Source organism: Macrotis lagotis, chromosome X (genome assembly GCF_037893015.1).
Source record: "Macrotis lagotis isolate mMagLag1 chromosome X, bilby.v1.9.chrom.fasta, whole genome shotgun sequence".
Taxonomy (NCBI): Eukaryota; Metazoa; Chordata; class Mammalia; order Peramelemorphia; family Peramelidae; genus Macrotis; species Macrotis lagotis.
The window spans coordinates 547,443,812-547,465,837 of record NC_133666.1 but is presented as its reverse complement, the minus strand read 5'-3'; the positions used below and the strand labels follow the sequence as shown (position 1 = coordinate 547,465,837).

Here is a 22,026-nt window from a genome sequence, read left to right as displayed (position 1 = left end):
ACTGATATGACTGAGGATTTTTGCAGCGAGGAGGATGATGATGATGATGATGATGATGATGACTGAGGTTCTGATCAAATCCTCTGACATTATAATGTCCTGCAAAGGATGGGTGGTGGTGGTGGCATCTGGTGGGGTGGGTAGAGGAAAGTAGGGAGGGTCAGGGGATCTCTTTCAATACCTCGTTGTTGCTTTCCCTTAACTGTTGCCCTTTGAAGCTCTCTGTCTCCCCTTCTCCCTCTTTCCCTCATTTTCTGCAGAAGGAGCAGAGAAACATCAGTGGCTCCCCAGCTGTCACCACTCTTTTTGTTGGGCCAAAGAGGGGGTAAAAAGAGACACAAGGCTATTTCTTCCAAAAAGAAGATGCTGCTAAAATCAGTACTTCTCTTCTGTCCCCCTCCCCCCGTTTTCCAGTTTCCAGATTCATAACGGAGGCTGGATGTCCCAGCCTCGAGGGCTGATCGATGCTGTCGTGACAAAGCAGAATGAATGGAGCCCCAGCTTCCCTTTGTAAAGCAACCCCCAAGCCTTTGCGTATCCTTCATCTGGGCAGCTCTCGAGTACGTTGCCGGGAAAGACGATTAAGTGACACTTGGAGTATTTTTCCACTTTCTTGTTTTCACCTTGTAAAAAAAAAAGTCACAGGATTTGCTTCCCTGGCACTCTGGAGTAGCGGGTGGAGAATTGGGGAGGGAGGGGGGAAGAAAAATCATATGACTGCGAGGAACTGGTTTTGTGTGCGCTGGGAGCGCCCGCAACTTCGGGCTCTTCTGCAGCCCCGCTTCCTCCCGGCGGGGGGCCGCCTGCTCCGGGGCCAGGGCAGTGACGTCACGGAAAAGCCCTGTCTGATCAGATGTGCTTAATATAAACCTGGGGGAGCCGCGGCGGCTGGAGAGAGGCAGCAGGACGGCAGCCTTCACGCGAGCGGTCCTCCGGCCCCGCGCGCCCGGCGTGGACCGGCCCCAGGCGCCCGGCCATCCCATCCCGCCTGGACTGGAAGGAGCTGGGACAAGTCAGGTAGAGTGGGGAGTGCGAGTGCGAGTGCGAGTGCGAGTGCGAGTGTGTGTGTGTGTGTGTGTGTGTGTGTATGTATGTGTATGTATGAGTGTGTATGAGTGTGAGTGTGTGTATGTATGTGTGTGTATGAGTGTGTGTATGTGTGAGTGTATGTATATGTGTGTGTGTGAGTGTGTGTGAGTGTGTGTATGTATATGTGTGTGTATGTGTAAGTGTGTGTATGTGTGAGTGTGAGTGTGTGTGTGTGTGTGTGTGTGTGTGTGTGTGTGTGTGTGCTCTTGGGAGGCTAAGCTACAGTGCGGGCTTTATCAGAGGCCAGAGTCCTCTGCAGTGGGGCAAGGCTGGAGGGTGATGGGGCAAGGCTGGAGGGTGATGGGGCAAGGCTGGAGGATGGCACGCGCGCTCCTGGGAGCGGAGAATGTGGCGGCCTCAGTCAACCTGAACTTCTTTCTAAGTAGCAAAAAGTGACCTTAGAGTTCCAGGATCCCGAAAAAGAAAGGGTCTTAAGATGAAAATAATAGCAAGTCCTTCGGGGGATGATCGGGGAACGATCCCATTAAGCAGCACCAATTCTCTAGGCAGATGGATGGTGACGGTGATGATGTCTTTTTATCTCTCCCCTTGCCCCCAAATTAAAAAAACACACACACACACACCCTGCCACTTTGAGGATACTGTTCTTATATGCCTTTAATCGTCTTTTTTTTTTTGGGGGGGGGAATCTGATATGCCTCTCGGTCAATGCTCCCGAGAATGGTTTTTGCCGAGAAAAAATGTAAATGCTCCACTCCAGTTACAAATTGAGTTCCGAAAACTCCAGGAAAGAGGGAAGCACAATACGGGAATCTAGAAGCTAGAGCGGACCTGTTAGGGGGTGTTGATCCGACTACAGCTGTTTTAGAGCTAAGGAGGGGTTTTGCAGGTCCGGTAGTTCAGCCCCTTGACGTTGCAGATATGGATACTGAGACCTGGGAAGAGAAGTGACTTACCCCAAGGTCACACAGAAAGAGTATGAGGGGAGATTTGAAGCCATCCCAGTTCCACACTATGCATTAGTTCACGTCTTTCTGATACCCAATAGTCCATTTTTTTGTATCTGTTTTCTATAATTGAGACTTGTGGAAGATTCAAAAGCTCAGTTGATCCAACAAGAATTGCAACAGGACTCAGTGAAAAGTGATGAGCGTGGGTATTCCCGGTGTATGTCTGATAGGTTTGGAAGTGGCTGAGCACACGTTACTTCAGAGCGGTGTTTTTTTAAAGGCATGCCAGTGAGCAGACGGCATAAACCTCAAGGAGAAAAAAAAATTGAAATAGTATTCTCAGCAGCTGGAGAGCATCAAGGCAATGTGACTAAACATGGTAGTTCAAATGTATATAGAGCTCAAGCAGAGGGACAATGATGTCATTGCCACAGGTTTCCAATCAAAGCAAAGCACAATGATGGATAGATCAGTGTAATAAGTGCAGAATGAGTTGGAATGATAACCTGGTCTCTGGTCTGTTCCTCCTCTTGTGAATTTAAATGGAGGAGGATTTCTTTTTCTTTCTTTCTTTCTTTCTTTCTTTCTTTCTTTCTTTCTTTCTTTCTTTCTTTCTTTCTTTCTCCCTCCCTCCCTCCTTCTCTCTCTTTTCTTTCTTTCTTTCTTTCTTTCTTTCTTTCTTTCTTTCTTTCTTTCTTTCTTTCTTTCTTTCTTCCTTCCTTTCTTCCTTCTTCTTCTTCTTTTCTTTCTTTCTTTCTTTCTTTCTTTCTTTCTTTCTTTCTTTCTTTCTTTCTTTCTTTCTTTCTTTCTTTCTTTCTTTCTTTCTTTCTTTCTTTCTGTCATATTTGTGACTTTAGGATCAACTCTCAGTATCAGCCCTCAGGAGCTAGAAGCAGCTTTGAACAGTAGAGAAAGCATTGGGTTTGGGGCCAAAGGATCTGGGAATCACTTGATCTCTCTAGGCCCAAGTTTTCTCATCTGTAAAGCTAGTGCCTTGGAGTACATGACCTTTCTAGTATCTTCTTCTAAATTTATGACTTATTTGGGGACTGCTCATTCTTATGATATGATTTGATCCATCCATGGAACTTTTCCCCCTTTCCCCTTTCCTTAGTACCTAGAGCTGTTTTTGCTACCTAAAGTAGATTAGGAAATCTACTCCTAGGAGTGTAATTCAACAACTCAGACTTAGAGTTCAGGACTGTTTCACTGGTATTTTGTATCTTGGAAATATTTGGTTCTCATTTCATGGAAAAAAAAATTGGTGAAACCCAAAGTACATAATCCTGGTGTCCTGTTCTGTTTGCTTCCAGGAACCAACAATGACTCTGAACAATGTCACCATGCGCCGAAGCAGTACAGCCCTACAGGCACAGCAGCAACGCTGGAGCATCCCTGCAGATGGGAGGCACCTGATGGTTCAGAAAGACCCCCACCCATACAACAACCGCAACCGATACTCCATGAACCCAGAAGACTACTACCGGCGAAGTTGGTCATCTGATTCCACGGATTCGGTTATCTCCTCTGAATCTGGAAATACATATTATCGAGTGGTGCTGATTGGGGAACATGGTGTGGGCAAGTCTACTCTGGCCAACATCTTTGCAGGCGTGACTGACAGCATGGACAGTGACTGTGAGGTGTTGGGAGGTATGTAGCTAAGTGTTCAACTGTCTCTAGTCAACAGGTCACATCAACAATAAAAGTAGAGTGAAATAGCTGAGCTATTTGTCAATAGGGTTTAGTAACTGAGATAATGCTTTCTTAGCATTAACTGTTTTGTGAAAGCCACAAGACTGGTTCAAACCCCAAAGACCAGAAAAAGTAAGGCAGTCATTGATAAGGATTAAAATTTTCTGAATCTTGGCCAGAAAAGAGAAGACTTGAATTCTAAGAATAAGCAAAAAAGAAAAGTGAAGTTTAGTGGTGAGAATCAAGGACATAAAATCCTATTTCCACTTTCCATAACTGTATAATCCTGGGCTTAGTTCCTTGGTCATTCATTACCCCTTCTCTTAAAGGGATGATTTCAATTTTCATGTTGGAAAAATCCATGTGCATACCTTAGGGGGAAAAGCAGAGCTCTATCTCTCTGCAAGTCCAAGTAGAAGGGTGGGGATAATATTGTTCATACTATTACACTTTAAAAAAAACATGTTCAGGGTGGACTGATCTGTTCATTTTGATCAGAAATCAAGTAATGGGAACACTTAGAATCCAAAGGTTCTCAAGAATTATTCAGTTTAGGGCACTGGATGGCTTTATTTTTGTTCTTGAAAACGCAGAGTAACAACCACATCAAGAGGGAAGTCAATGAGCAGCCTCAAGGATCATGGTGGTGAGATGCTTAGTTAGCTGTGAAATGTTAAATAAAAACAATTAAAATAGTCACTAAACATATAATAAGTGTGTGCTAAATTCTGAGGATATTAAGGAAGGCATAATATAACTTGTGGCTGTAAGAAGCTTACAGTCTAATGGGAGATAGTAAGATAAAGGTGAAAAAAAAGAGGTTACAGAGATAGGGATAAAGGGGATGACAAAAACATACAGCTGGGGAGGGAAATTGTCTGGGGAGAGGCTGAGAATTTCCGTATTGATTTCTTCTTGCAAAATGATGAATTTCCAGAGATCATGAAGTCCATGAAAATAGTCAGCTGAGAAATGATGTAGTGAAATCCCTGAGGGTCTTTTGCAAAATGATAGTGGAACAGGAGTACTATACAAATATAAAGCACTTTTTAAGTGTTCAAAACATTTGTACATGTATTGGAGATACATGCAAACCTCATTAGTTGCTATTTACAATATCTTTGAGTAACAATTGATGACAATGGCACTTTAAAAAATAGTAGTAATTAGCATTTTTGGCAGATAAAGCCCTGGATCTAGAGTCAGGAAGACCTGCGTTCAAATCCAATCTCAGACATTTACTACAGACATTTACTATTTCTGTGACCCTAAGTTAGTCTCTTAATATGTCTGCTTCAGTTTCCTCAACTATAAAATGGGAATCTTAATAGCAACTATTTTGAAAGATTATTGTGTGGAGTGAGATAATATTTGAAAAGTGCTTAGAATAGTGCCTCACATATAATTGGTGCTTAACAAATGCTTCTTTCTTTCCTTCCTCCCTTCCTTCCTCCCTTCCTCCCTTCCTTCCTTCCTTCCTTCCTTCCTTCCTTCCTTCCTTCCTTCCTTCCTTCCTTCCTTCCTTCCTTCCTTCCTTCTAGAAGTTCTTTCAGTTCCACATTTTCAAAGTCTGACTTCACATTATATCGTATCATTCCCATTTTATAGATGAAGAAAATAAGGTAGAGAGATAGTGTATAGCTGACAGTCATACAGTCAATGTATGTTCAGATTCACTCTTTCTCTGCTGAGACAAGGTTGCTAATTTGTAACTAAATAAGAAAAGAATTTATTCATTTTTCCTAGAAAAGGAGAACCATAGATAAATAAAGAGCAAAGCAAAGTGTGTGGGGGGATTAGGGAGGGAAATCAATATTCTTTCTGAATCAGATAGAAGGAAATAGAAGCTGCTTCATGATTGGTATCTTCCTCTTTGTTTCACAAGGGTGGAGGGTGTGGGTATGGCTTTTAAAATGGCTCACTGGGTCCATCTAGTAAGCTGGGCAGATTCCCACATGTCTCATTACCAGACTGTAAATTGCTTGAAGGTAGGGAATGTGTCTTTTCTAAAGTGCAATTAGAACTTAACATAGTGATGATGAGGTATTGTTGGATTGATGCACATATCTGGGTGATACTTCCAGGCTTGATTGAATTTTGGGGGGAATTGATGACATCTTTCTTTTAATCTACACCTGTGATTTCATTGGCTAAAGGCAACTCTCATTGAGAAACCTCCTTCTCCTAAGGCAAGTTAACAACTGTTCTATAATTCACAGTCTCTGAGGCAATGAGAAGACAAGAGACTTGACCAAGGTCACACTTCCAGTTTGTGTCAGAATTGGGACATGAGCCAAAGTTTTTTTGGCTCTAGAGTCTGCTCTCTAAATTTGTTGCCATATTGCTACTCTAAAACCATATTTCTAAATGATAATAATCGATTTTTGTCTAGTACTTATATATATAAGTATAGCAGGTACTTAATAAATGCTTCTTGACAGTCTCTAGAGTTCTTTCACACCCATGAGTTTCTCAGAATAAAAAGACAATGAATTATTCTACAGATTTTTCTAGTGGGTTATATTATTAGTCAGACTGTTGAAAAGACACCTCATTCATGTACTTGGAAAGATAGATTGGATGCCACCTGAGAATCTGAGAGATACTGGAAATTTGTTAGGTCTCATGATAAATTTTTCTTGATTTTGTCTTCAAGGACAGAAACCTTGGCAATAAGGAAATTCAGAAGGAGGAAGGGAGATAATGAGTTCAGTTTTAGACATTCACTCATACATTCAATCAATCAATTAGCATTTATTAGGCACCTACTGAGGGCCATCTGTTGCTGTCCTGATCTATAGCTGGCCACTGGACTCAGCTCTGGAGGAAAATGTGAAGCTGATGACTATGCATAGCCTCCTTCTCAAATTCAATTCACTTGCTTATCATGTTATTACTTTCCTGATTTCATATTTTTGAAAGGAAATGCCTCTGACAAGTGAAAATTAGCAACACTAATTGGTGGACATTTAATAAGGAGGTGGGCTAGGAGTTTCCAGCTTCTCCTGCAGAGAATATGACTTGATCATAAAACTATCTCCAACAATGTGGACAAGGGAACCCATTTCTGTCCAGACCACTGTGATTGGTTTTTCTCCTTCATGAACTGGGTCACCCTAAACTCTAGTGGAGGGGTAACAAGGATAATACTTCTTTTTCCTTTCACCTACACTGGATTCTAGTTACACTCTAAATCTTCTAGTTGGGTGGGGTCCCATCCAAGATTGAAGAACATGTTTCTTTGAAAGCTAACACAATCTCATCAATCAGTCATGTCCTTCAGAGAATGACTTTTTTTTAGGGACTGGGCCTTGAAGGAGAAATAAAGAAGTAAAACTTGGATCCCAAATTAATAATTAGTTATTAATATGATAGTTTAATAATTTTTCTCACAGGTGAGACAACATGTAAATAAGTTGTTTGTCCTTTGTTCTCAAAGAAGACCATGACATCAGGAAGGTGATGCCATGACAAGCAAGTGAATTGAATCTGAATAAGGGGTAGGTTATGTCAAGTCACCAACCTGACTTTCTCCTCTGGAACTATATGAATTCAGTGATCAGATATGAATCAGGACGACTGGAGACAGCTCTGGATGAGTGGCAATTAGTAAAATGACTTGTTCAAGGTCACACAACTAGTAAGTCTCTCAAGTGTCAGATCAGATTTGAAATCAGGTCCTCCTGACTCCAGGGCTACTGCTCTATCTATTGTATCATCTAACTGCCCAATAAGAAAGAAGACCCATGAATGACTAAAATTCTGGTCCTCTCAGACAATTGAAAAACATAACATAAATACAATTAGTTTAAAACCTTTCTCTGCTGCCACTCACCCAACTTTCCTACAAAGCTCATAAGGAACTGAATTCTCTTTCTCTATGACCCCCCTCCATCCCTTCCCCACTAGAAAGGGCAAAAATCAAAACTCCTGGGTAACTGACATTTATTAGTTCCTAATTATGAAGACCATCAATAAGAAACTTGCATTTAATAAGAGCTCATGTTTCTATAAGAGCTTTATGATTTCTAAACACAATTTTTATTAGACCCATTTACCAGATGAGGAAAGTGTACCTCAGGGATTTGATATATCTTATCCAAGGTCACATAGTTAATATGTAAGAGTCAGAATTGTTACCCATGTATCTCTCTTGGCTCAAAATGTTCCTTTCATGACATCATAACATTCCTAGAGTCCCTAAAGCATTTCGTCAAGTGAAAATATAAATTCAGATCTCTTCATCTAGCCTATGCAAAGTAAAATAGGGCCCAATTGTATATCTTATTGGCCTATTATTTCAAGCTCACAATTATTTGGAGGCAGAGATAGGATGGTAAATGATAACACTAAGAAAAATTATTTTTAATGTGATGTTGTTAAAGATATTTGGATTCTTCATCCCTTGGAGATAGATCCCTTGTTCCTTTCCTCCCCTGATGACTTTCTCTTAAAACCCAGAAAAAATATGGTTTTGCCTCGTTTCTCTCCAATTCCTGATACTTGTTTTAGTCTGTGTGCAGCAGATCACACTGTTTCTCAGACCCTGGACTATCTGATTTTCCCCTTTGATTCTGATTTGCAGAGAAGTCCATTTTGAGGGTGTGAAAGGACCAGCTTCTGAGTTTAGGGAGGGGCCTAAAAGAAAAGATTAAAAACCTTTCCCTTGGGAATTGACCATTTTGACCCTTGATGAAGAGGAGTGATTAGTCCTAATAACCCTAAAATCTGATTCTGACTCCTTAAATTTAAACCTTGGTGTTCTATCATGGATTCAGATGAATGTTTTCCTTAAGTATGCATCTCAAATTCAAGAGGTCCTACCCACAAGTATTTAAGATAAAATGACTACATCCTATTGAAATTTTATTCCCCCTGAATATTCAAGGAATGATACACATGACATGAATAAAGAATTTTTAATCAAACTCATGAACAGGGGTCATAATCAGGATGGGAAGAGACATAAACACATATGGAGGTGGAGAGGCTGAGGGCTGAGGGATAAACACACACAGTGGCAACAACTGACAGGCAGTCTTCTCCACCCATATGGTACTTCTTGCCACCCACTTGTTTATAGCTTCAAGATGAAGGGATTATAAACTGGAGCAGAGAGATATTCCTCTGTACTTGCTAGGTAGGTGGGGTTGGGCTTGGGCCTGAATCTAAGATTTCAATGGTTTAGGGAACTTCTGAATGAGAGAACCCTCTTAATAAATGCAGGCTGTCAATTTCTCTTGTTTAGATCAACAATTTTGTCTTAGGATTCCTTTATACTCTTAATTATTGAGGATCCTCCTAACAGTTTTATTTATGTGAGTTCTATATCTCAATAGTTAATAGTATTAGAAATTAAAATATTTTAGTATTTTTATGAAAATAGTTTTGACATTTATTAATTGTATGAACTGGTCAAATTGCTTAAATTCTATTTGCCTCAGTTTCCTCATTTGTAAAATGAACTGGAGAAGGAAATGGCAAACCCTTTCAGTTTACTGGCCAAGAAAACTCCAAATGGTGCCATGAAGAGTTGGGCATGATTGAAATAATTGAACAATACCAACCCCTGAAAGTATATTAAGGACGCCCTTGGGTTCCTGGATAATACTTTGAGACTCTTTGGCCTAGAGCATTAAAAGGTTAATTTTAATCCATGGTCAAAAAGACAGTATGTGTCAGAGATGAGTCTTGAATCCAAGTCTTTCTGGCTTTGAGGCTATATTACTATATTACATATTTTTAAAAAAATTGCCTACTTCACTTATTTTCCCTGTTAAGTTAGAATTTGTTCATAACAAGACTCCCAGGATGACCACAATAATTCCTTGCTTCAGTGAGAAATAAGATCCTACTATTTCCAAGTATCAAAATTCAGAGGCAAGAAATATCAGAATAAAAGGAAAGACATTTTAAGTGGATCTGGATGTATGACTATGGATGAAAGAACTTCCTGCAAAATCTCATCTTCTTTCCCTGTTCTTTTGCCCAATCCTTCCTTTCTACTCCCTACTCAACTGTTCCCCTGGACTCTAACTATGTTTGCACATTGTGCTCACCCTTCACCCACAAGCAGAACAAGGGAGGGGAAGGAAAGTTTCCATTACTAAACAAGAGCTGGAGCTGCTACTCCAATGGTAAAATAAGCTCTGTGTATTCTGGAGAATTAATTATGTTTTTCAAAAAAGAATTAAAGAAAACTGGAGCCAACATTATGAGTGTCTCAAGATCTTTCTCTCTTCCCCCCCAAAGGAAAAAAATGAGGGATGTATACAGAACTCAAGTCCATTAAACTTGTCCCAGAATTACCAAGATATATGGTCATCACAGTAAGAAAGGTCTACAAATCATAATTGATTGACTATAAAGTGAGGATAAAAGCTTTCTTGTGTGGCTAAAGGAAGCTAGTCTCAATCTTTTGTAGATATAGGAATGCCTAATATTTCCTTGTGCACAACGGTCATTGGCTCTGAGCCAGGGAGGCTTAGATAGTGGTTATTCCCATATTGTGATCTCCTATAGATAATGTTCAGGCTCCATAAAATTGTTGAAGTTGTACATGAGATGTGAGTGGAAGTGGCCCATGTACTATATGTATTGGATAAATATCTTTAGTAGGGTCCTTACCGGAGTTAGCAAAATAAGTTATAGTGGTGATGCTGTATTTAGAGTGAAGGACCTGGAGTCAGAAAGACTCCTCTTCATGAGTTCAAATTTACTAGCGATGTGTCCTTGGACAAATTACTTAACTCTGTTTGCTTCAGTTTCCTTATCTGTAAAAATGAGCAGGAGAAGGGAATTGCAAAGCAGTCCAGTACCTCTACCAAGAAAACCCTAAATGTCATCATGGAGGGTCAGATAGGACTGAAAAATGATTGAACAACAAGCACTGTGCTACAGGGGGAAAAATCTTGGATGTACTGCCTTTATCAATATTCCCTCAGTGATTTGGACAAACTTCTCACCCTCTCTGAGTTTCTTTTTTTCATGTGTTAAGTAAAGGGTGGGGCAGAGCTGGACAAGGTTACCACTGTAGTGTTTCTGTACAGCATGGAAAATAAACTTGAGTCAGAGAACTTGGGTTCAAATCTCAGCTCAGCTACTTAGAGTGACCTTGGGCATTTTTATACCTGCTTCTATGGGATTCTAGAGAACAAATAACTAGCATTTATACAGTGATTTAATATTTTCAAAGTACTTTGAATATTTTATCTCATTTGATCTTCAAAATGACTCTGTGAAGTAAATGCCCTCATTGTTTCCATTTTACAGATGAGGAAGCTGAGGCAAATAGAGGTTAAGTGACTTGCCCAGAGTGATACAGTATCTGAGCTTAGATTTGAACTCAGGTCTTCATGAAACCTTATAGTTTCAATGTATGTTAATGGTAGGGATCGAACTAAATGGTCATGTAGTTTCCTTCCATCTCCAAGCCTGTCTTTTTGTGGATCTTAGGCATAGCCCTCCCATCCAAGACCATCACATTTAGGTTCATATCTTCAATACCATTTTTCTTTTCTCTTCTAGAAGATACCTACGAACGAACCCTGATTGTTGATGGGGAAAGTGCAACCATCATCTTGTTGGATATGTGGGAAAATAAGGTATGTGGCTCCAATTTGATATTTGTCTTCCAGTCCTAAAGAGAGAGAGGCTTTTTTTGATAGCAAGGGTCTGAACTACAAAAGGTTCCAGTTCTTTGATCTTATTGAACCCAGTAAACTATTTTATTTTGTTATTGGTAAGAAAAGCATCTTTCACAGGAGTCAGTAGACTATTTCAAACCATGTGAAACTGTGCTGTCAATCTAACTTCCAGACTTCAGCATTTGCTTTTTCCAGAAGCTCTCAAATGAATATGACATTTGCACAGAAACCATGTGGTGCAGTGGATAGAGCCCTGGCCTTTGATCCAAGAAGATGAGAGTTCAAGTCTGACCTCAGACACATATTAGCTGTGTGACCTTGGGCAAGTCACTTAACCCCGATTGCCTCACATCCAAGGTCATATCTATGCTATCAGGACATCCTGATGCATATCTGGTTACTGGACCTAGATGGTTCTGGAGGAGAAAGTAAGGCTGGTGACTTAGCACTGCCTCCCCTCACTCAAATCCAATTCATGTGCTTGTTATGACATCACCTCTGTGATATCATGGTCTTCTTCTAGAATGAAGGACAAACATCATGTCTTATCTAACTTTTGTACCTATTTTAGCACTTAGCAAAGTACTTTCATATAGAAAAACCATTATTAAATGTTTGTTGACTCTACCCAAAGGATTATAAAACTGTGCATATCAATATCCTTGCTAGATCTATATCCCCAAAAGATTTTAAAAAAGGTAATTATACAGAAATATTTATAGTAAATATTTTTGTGGTAGCTGAGAATTGGCAATTGAGGGGATGCCTATCAACTGGGGAATGGCTGAACAAGCTGTGTTCTATGATCGTAACAGAATATTATTGTGCTATAAAAAATTCACAAACAGGTTGTTTTCAGAAAAAGCTGGAAAGACTTATGAAAACTGATACAAAATAATGTGAGAAGAACCAGAACACTGTATACAGTAACAGTAATATTATGTGATAAACTGTGAATGACTTAGCTGTTCTCAGCATTACACTAATCCAAAATAATCCCAAAGGATTTTAAAAAATGCTATCCATCTCAAGAGAAAGAACACATTCTCAGAGAGGGAAAGAGTAATATTGCATTTGGAGATCAAAACTTTGAAAAAAGAAATGTTAAAAACATTTTTACATGTAATTGGAGAAAAATAAAATAATATTAACCCCTCCCAAAGCTCCACAAGTATTTATTGAATAACCAAAGTGAGCATTTTTATAAGGTACTTTATTTATATTCTCCTATTTCTGTAAATCCCTTGTAAGAACTTCATGCTTATTGATTACATTTCATCACTATCACACAGAAAGATATCTTGGGGAGATTGGGGGGAGGTAGAAAAGGATCTTGTATTTATGTACATATTTTGTATATACTTCTATATGAAGATTCTGTCTTCCCCCATAGACTCTTGAGGGTAGAGACTGTCTCACTTTTGAATCATATACTCATTTAATTAATACCTGTTGACTGGTTGATTTTCTCTTTTAGTTTGTTCCACTTGATATTTTAACTCAAAATTTTTTCTATTAACAAGGATTTATTTTTATCCTTTCCACTTCTTCAACCGGAAAAAACCCCACAATACCCTTGTAACAAATATGTATAGTTAAGCAAAACAAATCCCTACATTGACTGGATTCAAAAATATTTTTCTTTTTACATATTTAATCCCTCACTTCTCTGTCAAAAGCATTGTTCATCATTAATGCTCTGGGATCATGGTTAGTCATTGTGTTGATCAGAGTTCTTAAATCTTTCAAATTTATTCATTTTTACAATGTTATATAAATTATTCTCTAGGTTTTGCTAACTTTGCTCTTCATCAGTTCAAATAAAATCCAGTTTTCCCTGGAACCATATTCTTTGTCAGTCCTTATGCACAATGGAATATTGTCACATTCATATACCATTAATGAAATGGGTTATTCATGAAAGTATCTCTCATTCTTCCAGGGGGAAAATGAATGGCTCCAAGACCATTGCATGCAGGTGGGAGATGCCTATCTGATTGTCTACTCCATCACTGACAGAGCCAGTTTTGAGAAGGCATCTGAGCTTCGAATTCAGCTTCGTCGGGCTCGCCAAACAGAAGACATTCCCATTATTTTAGTTGGGAATAAAAGTGATCTTGTGCGGTGTCGAGAAGTCACTGTGTCAGGTATGTGAAGTGATGCAAGTAATAGAGTCACTTGGTTCCTTCTTTTCTATGTTTGGTTACCCTACTGACTGTGATTAAAGACCTGAAGTACAATTCCAGGGAGATCCTAATTATGGACCAAGTGGTTCATTTATGTTAAGACTGCTATTCTCTCTCTCTCTCTCTCTCTCTCTCTCTCTCTCTCTCTCTCTCTCTCTCTCTCTCTCTCTCTCTCCCCTCCCTCTCTCTCTGTCTCTCTGTCTCTGTCTCTCTCTGTCTCTCTCTCTCTCTCTCTCTCTCTCTCTCTCTCTCTCTCTCTCTCTCTCTCTCTCTCTCTCTCTCCCCCTCTCTCTCTCCCTCCTTTCTCTCAGACTTGGAGTTGGAAAGACCTGGATTCAAATCTTGTTTCTGATACTTATTAGCTATATGACCTTGGCTGAGTCATTTAACATCTGTAACCCTTAGATTCTTCATCTGTTAAGTGAGAAGGTTGCACTCGATGATCTCAAGGGTCTTTTCTAGCCCTGAAACAATGATCCTTTCCATACTTATTGCAAAGTAGCTTTTGCTCCCAGTTGGGACAGGGACTTTGAGTCTTTTGGAATGTCTTGATAAATCTCAAGGTCTTATTTTGGTAAATAACCAGTCTTGCCTTGACTACCAGCAACCACTGTTGTCCAAACGTTCCTGTTAAAAGTTCCCTGAGATTTCTATCATGAAAATTTTTACTGATGGCATATGGCTACATCCTGTAGGGATTGTCAAAGCTTCAGTAAACTGAAAAATCATTCTCCTACATGCAAGGGTTAGAGGAAAAGTTGTGAAGAGCAGAATTTTGGGTAAAGAGTGTTGCTTGATGAGCAACTTCTTTACTCCTGTTTCCATAGCTATGTAAATTACTTGGGAATAATTCAAAACATTAAACTAATCAGATCTAAATAAGTCAGTGTAATTTGGATATTTTTCAAATAAGAGAAAGAGCTAATTCATTTTGTTTGTATAGATAACCAGATTCCATAAATGAATTCAGGATCCCTGAGATGCGTTATTAATCTAATATAAATTTAGTCATTGTCATACATTTCAAAAGAAAAATAGAAGATAGAATAGAAGATAACATAATTATGTCCCATTGTAAGAAAATCTAGTATACTATAGTCCATAGCTTGAGTTGTAAAAGAAATAAGTTCATACTAAAAAAGGATTGAGCATTTCTTATTTTTTCCCAAATTTTGGGGAAAACACAAACAACAATAAAGTAATTTCTTTAAATTGTATGGTCTCTTGAAGAATGATGGCAAGAAAAAAGACCAGGAAGTAATCTGATTTTTGTTGACACCATTGCGGTTGAGGTTGGATATAGTAGGGCAGAAGTGTGGCATACACTAACTACTTCAGAATCTAGAAATATTTGAAAGAAGGTGAGTTTGCTTAACTTGCTGCTCTTTCCCCATGAACTTTACCAGGGAAGTCCTTGACCAAGGAATGCATCTCTAGCTGATAAATTCTCATCAGATAGTTGTTCACTGCAGACTCTGTGTATTTCATGGAGGGATTTTTCTCTTGAAGCTTGGAACTGAATTCACCTCATTAGGAAAGCTGGTTATAGTTTGAAATGAAGTTTAAACTATAATATTTTAAAAATTCCTGTAGCAATAAACCAAAATATTGACAAGAGATAAGAAATTTATCAGGTTGAAACATTCATATAAGGTATATCTTGGGAGTAACTTAAAAAGATTTTAGAAGTTGAAAAGTAAATCTTTCATGCCATTGATTTAACTTTTTGGCAGATTGCTTACTTAATTCTATGAGTTTTCTAAACACCTAAAAAAAAGTGTTTAACTTACTTTCAGGATCCTTATGGCAAATTTGAAAAGAATTCATATAATTTCAGAAGAATATTTTAAATATTTTAGTTTACTTTGATTCATTCTGATTTTATCTTCATGATCCTGCCTTCTACCAGCACTGATTGTCATTTTTCCAATGTGATCCATATTCAAGTCTTACCACAATCACTCCATATGGGGATTTACACAATGCTCATGCTTTTAAAAATTATCTCAATTGATAGATGAGGGTGGTAACTGATATAAAATTGAGACTTTCAATTTTATATAAAGCAATGCAAGTTTTTACATATTATCCATCTTGAATTCTCATGCAATCCTCCTAGGTAGAGAAAGGCATCATTATAACTATTTTGAATAGTAAAAACTGAGTTGTAATAGTATCATGACTTAACTGAGGATCTTTGAAATGAATCTTAAATCTGAAGTGATGACTTCTGATTTCCAAAGCTCTTTCTACAATACTATATGCTTTAATTTAAGTATTGGGAGAGTGTGCTTCATCATAGTGAAATGTTTAGAACCACTGGCCATGAATGACTAAAATTGACATCTGTGGCAATTTCAGAATTAAAAAAACACAAATTTTCAGTTTGCTTATCCACTTGTAACTCTTAGAAGGCTGAGCCTATCCAAAGAAGAAGATGATGATGATGATGATGATGATGATGATGACTTACATCTATAGAATACCTTAAGGTTCGCAAACCACTTTACTTTTGATACTTGTTGGACTCTCTCAATAACCCTGAGAACTAGGTATTCTTATTGCTTCCATTTTACAGATAATGAAATTACAGCCAGTTGACTTGCCCCAGGTCACACAGTTCATAACTCAGAGAATCAGTATTTGAATTCCAAGTCTAGCATTCTTATCCTTGCTCTGAAGATGAGCAAATCTGGTTTCATGAGTTTTCTTCTCCCTTTTTTTTTTGCAGAAGGGAGAGCATGTGCAGTAGTCTTTGATTGTAAGTTCATTGAGACTTCTGCTGCAGTTCAGCACAATGTGAAAGAGCTGTTTGAAGGCATTGTCCGGCAGGTACGCCTGAGGAGAGATAGCAAGGAGAAGAATGAGAGAAGACTGGCTTACCAGAAGAGGAGAGAGAGTATCCCCAAGAAAGCCCGCCGGTTCTGGGGCAAGATAGTGGCAAAGAATAACAAGAATATGGCCTTCAAGCTGAAATCCAAGTCTTGTCATGACCTCTCTGTGCTTTAAAAGCTTTGGCCTCTCCAAGATGTCCTCCTTTATGGACATTGTTAAAGTCCATTGGGACCAATAATCAATCTACATTAGATTGGATGCTCACTCATTGTTAGACTTGGTGTCCCCATTGCAGTTGGGAACTGGCACCATGCAACACAATGCATGGGAAATGAGAGGTCTTTGTTACTTGTCAGTATTTATTCACAGGAAAGACTTGTCTTCATTACCTGAATCCATCCAGACTTACAGTAGGACAAGTTTTGCTGTTGATATGATTTTTTTTCTTCTCTCTTTTTGATAATAGCAGAATTAAAAAAAAAGGAAACAATGGAACACACAAGACAAGACCATTTCTTTATTATCATAACTTTATCCAGTGTTCTACCCAGTGAATTTGAAACCAACATGCATCAGCTTATATAATGCGGCCTTCTGAGGGTTATTCAGGATGGGGAAACTTGTCCTTTTTTTTCCTATTGGAATGGCCTCCCCAGTCAAACTCAGAGGTGCCTTGTTAATGCTTTATAGAGTCACAACTGGAGTTCTGGCCACATCACTATGACAATATTGTTCTTTGGGAAAGCTGTGAAAAGAAGTGACTGACTTCACTGGAAACTGAACCTAAAAATCAGTTTTGTTAAGTGCCCGCAGCTAGAAATCCGCAGTTCTGTAGACTAGGTATTTGATATATGTACCCCTCATATGGTGTCAAAGATTATATATCCTAGAATATGTATCTTACCTTTTGGTGTGTGTTGTTGTTGATTTAGGGGAGAAATCCTTTTAACCAAGTTCTCCTTCAAGTCAAAATACTCTTTAAAGTGATCGTCTTTTGTTATGCCACGGAGCCATTAAAACAAAATCAGACCTTTAAAAAAAAGTCTGATTATTGCAATCAGGAACATGAATGCCAAATGTCTGAATACAAGTAGTGGTCTGAGCTTTTATACAACATTTTCTGTGCCCATGTACTTCTGGTACTTGGCAACAACCCTTGTGTATGTCACAGCTATGCCATATTTATTATTATTCTGCAGAAAGAATAAACATTTTAATATTTGATAATGTGTATTTATGAACAGATTTCTTAATGGGAAAATGTTGATTTTTATTACTGTTTTCTATCTTTTTCAGAATATGCCAGTTTTTACGTACATGTCTTGTAATAAAAGAAATAAAAATGTTTTAAAATTTTTTTAATGTTTTCTCTCCATAAATGAGATGGTCATGATTGCTGTTTATAGAATTTTGAAAGCCAGAGCATTCTGAAGACACTTATCTATTATTACTTCATATTATAAATGGCAGCAGCAACAACAGCATGGACATAATTGGGTTTAAAGAAAATTCCCATCATCTATACTCTGGGGACTAGGAATTATAATAATACAAAGATATTTTTAGGTGATACATTTGTAAAGTACTTAGGAAGTATTAAGGGTCATCTAAATGCTAAGTAATAGAAATAGCTAGAGCTTCTTTTCCAATCTGGCAAATTCCTGAATGAACAGATGGACCTTACAACTCTCCCTGAAGGCTGATAGGACTTGGCTAAAGCAAAAGAGGAAGTCATAAAGGATTATAAAATTGTAAGCTGGTTATTCCAAGACCTAGGTCTGGTCTGGTGTTTCTTTAGCTAAATTCTTCCTTCTGATGTTAATTCTATTTAATTCTACTTTTATACTATCTCTCTATGGGCCTGTGGGGATAGGAGAGTATTACAAATTTTGCTGGAGGGAGAATTCATCATATCTTTCTATCATAATGTACATATGCCACCTCATTTCTCCATCTCCCTGGGCATTATTGGAGCTCTACCCAAACACAGTCACCTTCATGCCTGCTTCCCTTTACTATTTCCTGCTGAATCCTTATTACTCATTGAAGAGGTCATGTAAATAGTGGTCAGAGCATGGGATTGTAGTCAGAAGGTCTGTATTCAAATCCTAACAGTGACCCCTGACCAAATCACTTTAACTCTTTGGACCCATTTTCTCATCTATAAAACAGTGTGGGCCCTATATGGTCTCTAGGGTTCCCTTCAGCAATTGAATTATATGATTTGCTTGGTGTCACCCAGGAGACTAAGAAAATCTAAATGGCTCAGCCTTAAGAATAGTATTTCCTACTAAATGGCCTTCCCCATTGTCCCTGCTTGACCCAGAACAGGACTACAAAGATCTTATACGAATTTCCTTTAACTGGTCCTGTATGAATGCACAGAATAAGAGAATTTCAGAACTGGAAGGAACCTTATTGTGCATCTAGCTCCACTCCAACTCAAAAAAAATCCCTGCTACATCAAACCTGAAAAGTGGTCATTTTTGTCTTGAGACCCTTAAGTAGTCTGAAGACCACCTCCTTGGGCAGCACATTCTACTCTTGAACACCTCTAAGTGTAAGGATTTTTTTTTCCATGTTAAATCTAATCTAAATCTCTTTGGAACTTCCATTCATTGCTTCAAACAAGACAAATGTGACCCCTCTTTTACATGACAGTCTTTCAATACCTTGGACAGCTCTCATGACCCCCCCCCATTTCTTCACTAGAATAGAAATATCCTTCAAACAATGGCCATATGACCCCCAAAGCAGATAATTTCAATTTTGACCATTACCAATATGAGGGAAGTTTGTTTTTTATATTCACCTTAACATCATTTTTTGTAATTGTATCATTCTTTGTCCTAGTTTTTCTGTCTGGGTTCAAGCAGAAAAATTTAAGTTAAAATATAATAATTATGTATATATATACATATACATATATATAATTTCTCCAATTAAATGTTAAAACAATTTTAAAATATTTTTTCAAGTTTTGATTCTGAATTCTAGTTCTTTCTTCCCTCTCCTCTCCCCTTCCTGAGATAGTAAGGAATCAGGTATAAGTTATATATGTAATCATATAAGATATTTCCACATTAGAAATTTTGTATAAGAAGAATTGAATGAAAGAAACAAAGTGAAAAATAGAATTCTTCAAGTCTTTGGCAACTTTTAAGGCTAGAACATTATGCTAGGCATAGGTATACATGAAGATTTAAATGACAACAGGACTCTTCACCCATGGAGCCTACAGTCTAATAGAGGAATAAGATAAAGACACAAATAATAGTTCAAAATAATATATAATTAATACACATGAGTTTTGAACAGAGGATCATCTGAGGTCCAAGGGGGGGGGCGAGGCTTACTTGAGTATAAATTCAAGTATTTGAGTCTTTTCTATCTTTCTAGCCCTAGGACTTTTTATGGTACATTCCACATAGAAAATGTTTAATATATTACCTCAATTCAACAGACATCAACTATATACCTACTTTGCACCAGACACTGAACAAATTACTCTAATATAAGAAAAATAAAACTGTCCCTGTGCTCAGTCTACTGGGGGAAGCAATGTGCACATGAAGAAGAGAATGTAAAATACATACAAAATGAAGGCAAGGTTATTTTGGGGGGAGAGAAGGACAAGTCCCTTTTAAGAGGTAGTATTGAAGAGGAAGAAAAGATAAATGATAAAGATGACAAGAATATCATGCATCTGTAGCATTTCTAATCCAATCCATTTAAGAAAGGAATAGGCTTTAAAAATGGGCAATGAATAAAATAATAGACTTTTTTTTCTACTATTAAAAGAAAAATGTTTCTCCTCCCTCCCCAAAGGCCTGAAAGGCCAAAGAAACCATTTGGGCATATTGGCTTACTAAATCAGAAAACCTTGGAGACAAGGACATTGAGTTTAGGTCAATAGAATATCATTGAGAATTCAAAACAATATCTCATCATAAATCAGAGAAAACCAATGAAAGGGAAAACAAGCCTGCAAAAGATGAGAGCAAGAACCAGATAAGAATGATCATCTCAAGAGCATTTGTAAATGAAAATGGAAGGACAGTAAATAGATGGTAATTGGAGCATTATCTGCAGACATTTCTTTAATCAACTATATCAAATTTTAACTATAAAAAGTAGTAGAAATATGTCCTACTCTTATACTAACATCTGTATAACTGATGTAAATGTGAGAAAATGGCTTTATCACCTAGGAAGATTAAACTCAACATGCTAAATAGTGTTTGGACTTGATCAAACATATACTGAAGAAATTGTTTTGGAGCTAATACAATTTTAATGGCCCTTAGGTATCAGTTTGCAAGATATCTCAGAGTGGGGAATGGGGAGATTCCAAAAGAACATTAAAAGATCACAGTAGTTGTAACCAATAATGTATCAGTCATTTTCTCATTACTATAAAGTCTTTGTGAGAATTACCTATAAGCACATCCAGGTTATCCTTGTTGAAAAACATCAAGAAAGAAGGTTTTAATTGGGGTCTTACTCCAAGGCAGGATTTTATAGGTAGGCCAAATCTCCATTGTTGTTGTTGTTTAGTCATTTTAGTCACTCTGACTCTGCATGATCCCATTTGTAATTTTCTTGGCAAGGGAAATGGAGTGATTTCCTATTTCCTTTTTAAGTTCATTTTACTGTTGAAGTATATTTTTCATACATATATGTCTTATCTATATCTATCTATCTATCTATCTATCTATCTATCTATCTATCTATCTATCTATCATCTATCTATCTATCATCCATCCATCTATGTCTATCCTATATGGACATATATGTGTATAGAAAAATATATGGTCATTTATATATCTATATTTATATGAAGATATATCTCTACATATAACTGTGGATCTGTAGGTCAAGCAGTATCTAAGGCAGATTCGAATTTAGGAAGATGAGTCTCCTTAACTTCTGATCCAGCCTTTTGTTCACTGCACCACCTCACTGCCCTAAATCTCCATTAATTATAGACTTATGTGGAAAATATATGCATGCATATATACAATATATATGTGTGTGATATATGCATAAACATGTGTGTATATGTGTGTTTGTGAGTGTGTACATTTTGTATTTATCTATGATTCTATCATTCTGAGGAAACTTTGAAACTCCTGATGTGGAAAATTCTTTCCACTGATGTTGATCAGCAACTGATTCATAACTTATAATTTAGAAAGTTGCTTGAGAATACAGTGAAAGGTTGAATGACTTTTTCATGATAAAAAATTAACTTTTATTAAGAACCTTCTGTGTTCTAGGTATTGTGCTATGTCCTGGGATTATGGATTTCTTTTAAAAAATAGGCCTTGCCCTCAAGGATCTTATTTTCTATTTAGCATGTTCATATAGCATGTCCACAAATAAGTACTAATATGACACACATGTCCTATAAATAAATACATAACCATATATTTCCACACATACATGTCATATAGGATACACATATGTATAGATAAGACATATATATACATACACATATCATCTCTATCTCTATATCTAATATATATATACACATATATATATATATATATATATGAAGGTTCTATCTATCTAAAATAAATACAACGTGATTTGGAAGGTACTGACTATTGGAAACTAGGTGGTGCAGTGGAGAGCGACAGACTTGGAGTTCAGAAGACTAAT

General features: G+C 37.6%; 1 protein-coding gene across 1 annotated transcript; it reads left to right on the top strand.

Annotated features, from left to right (window-relative positions):
- Nucleotides 1–912: 912 nt before the first annotated feature.
- On the top strand, nucleotides 913–19,143 carry GEM (GTP binding protein overexpressed in skeletal muscle). Its single transcript, XM_074200224.1, has 5 exons — nucleotides 913–1,017; nucleotides 3,314–3,653; nucleotides 11,223–11,299; nucleotides 13,284–13,488; nucleotides 16,259–19,143. Exons 2-5 carry the CDS (start codon nucleotides 3,323–3,325, stop codon nucleotides 16,534–16,536), a joined length of 891 nt encoding a protein of 296 aa, XP_074056325.1. The 5' UTR covers nucleotides 913–1,017; nucleotides 3,314–3,322; the 3' UTR covers nucleotides 16,537–19,143.
- The last annotated feature ends 2,883 nt before the right edge of the window (nucleotides 19,144–22,026 follow it).

Bases quoted from the DNA above. Each gene is read 5' to 3' on its own strand.
- GEM (XM_074200224.1), top strand. From the start codon at position 3,323: ATGACTCTGAACAATGTCACCATGCGCCGAAGCAGTACAGCCCTACAG. The intron at 3,654-11,222 runs GTATGTAGCTAA...TTTCTCTTCTAG, and splicing joins TGACTGTGAGGTGTTGGGAG to AAGATACCTACGAACGAACC. The intron at 13,489-16,258 runs GTATGTGAAGTG...TTTTTTTTGCAG, and splicing joins TCGAGAAGTCACTGTGTCAG to AAGGGAGAGCATGTGCAGTA.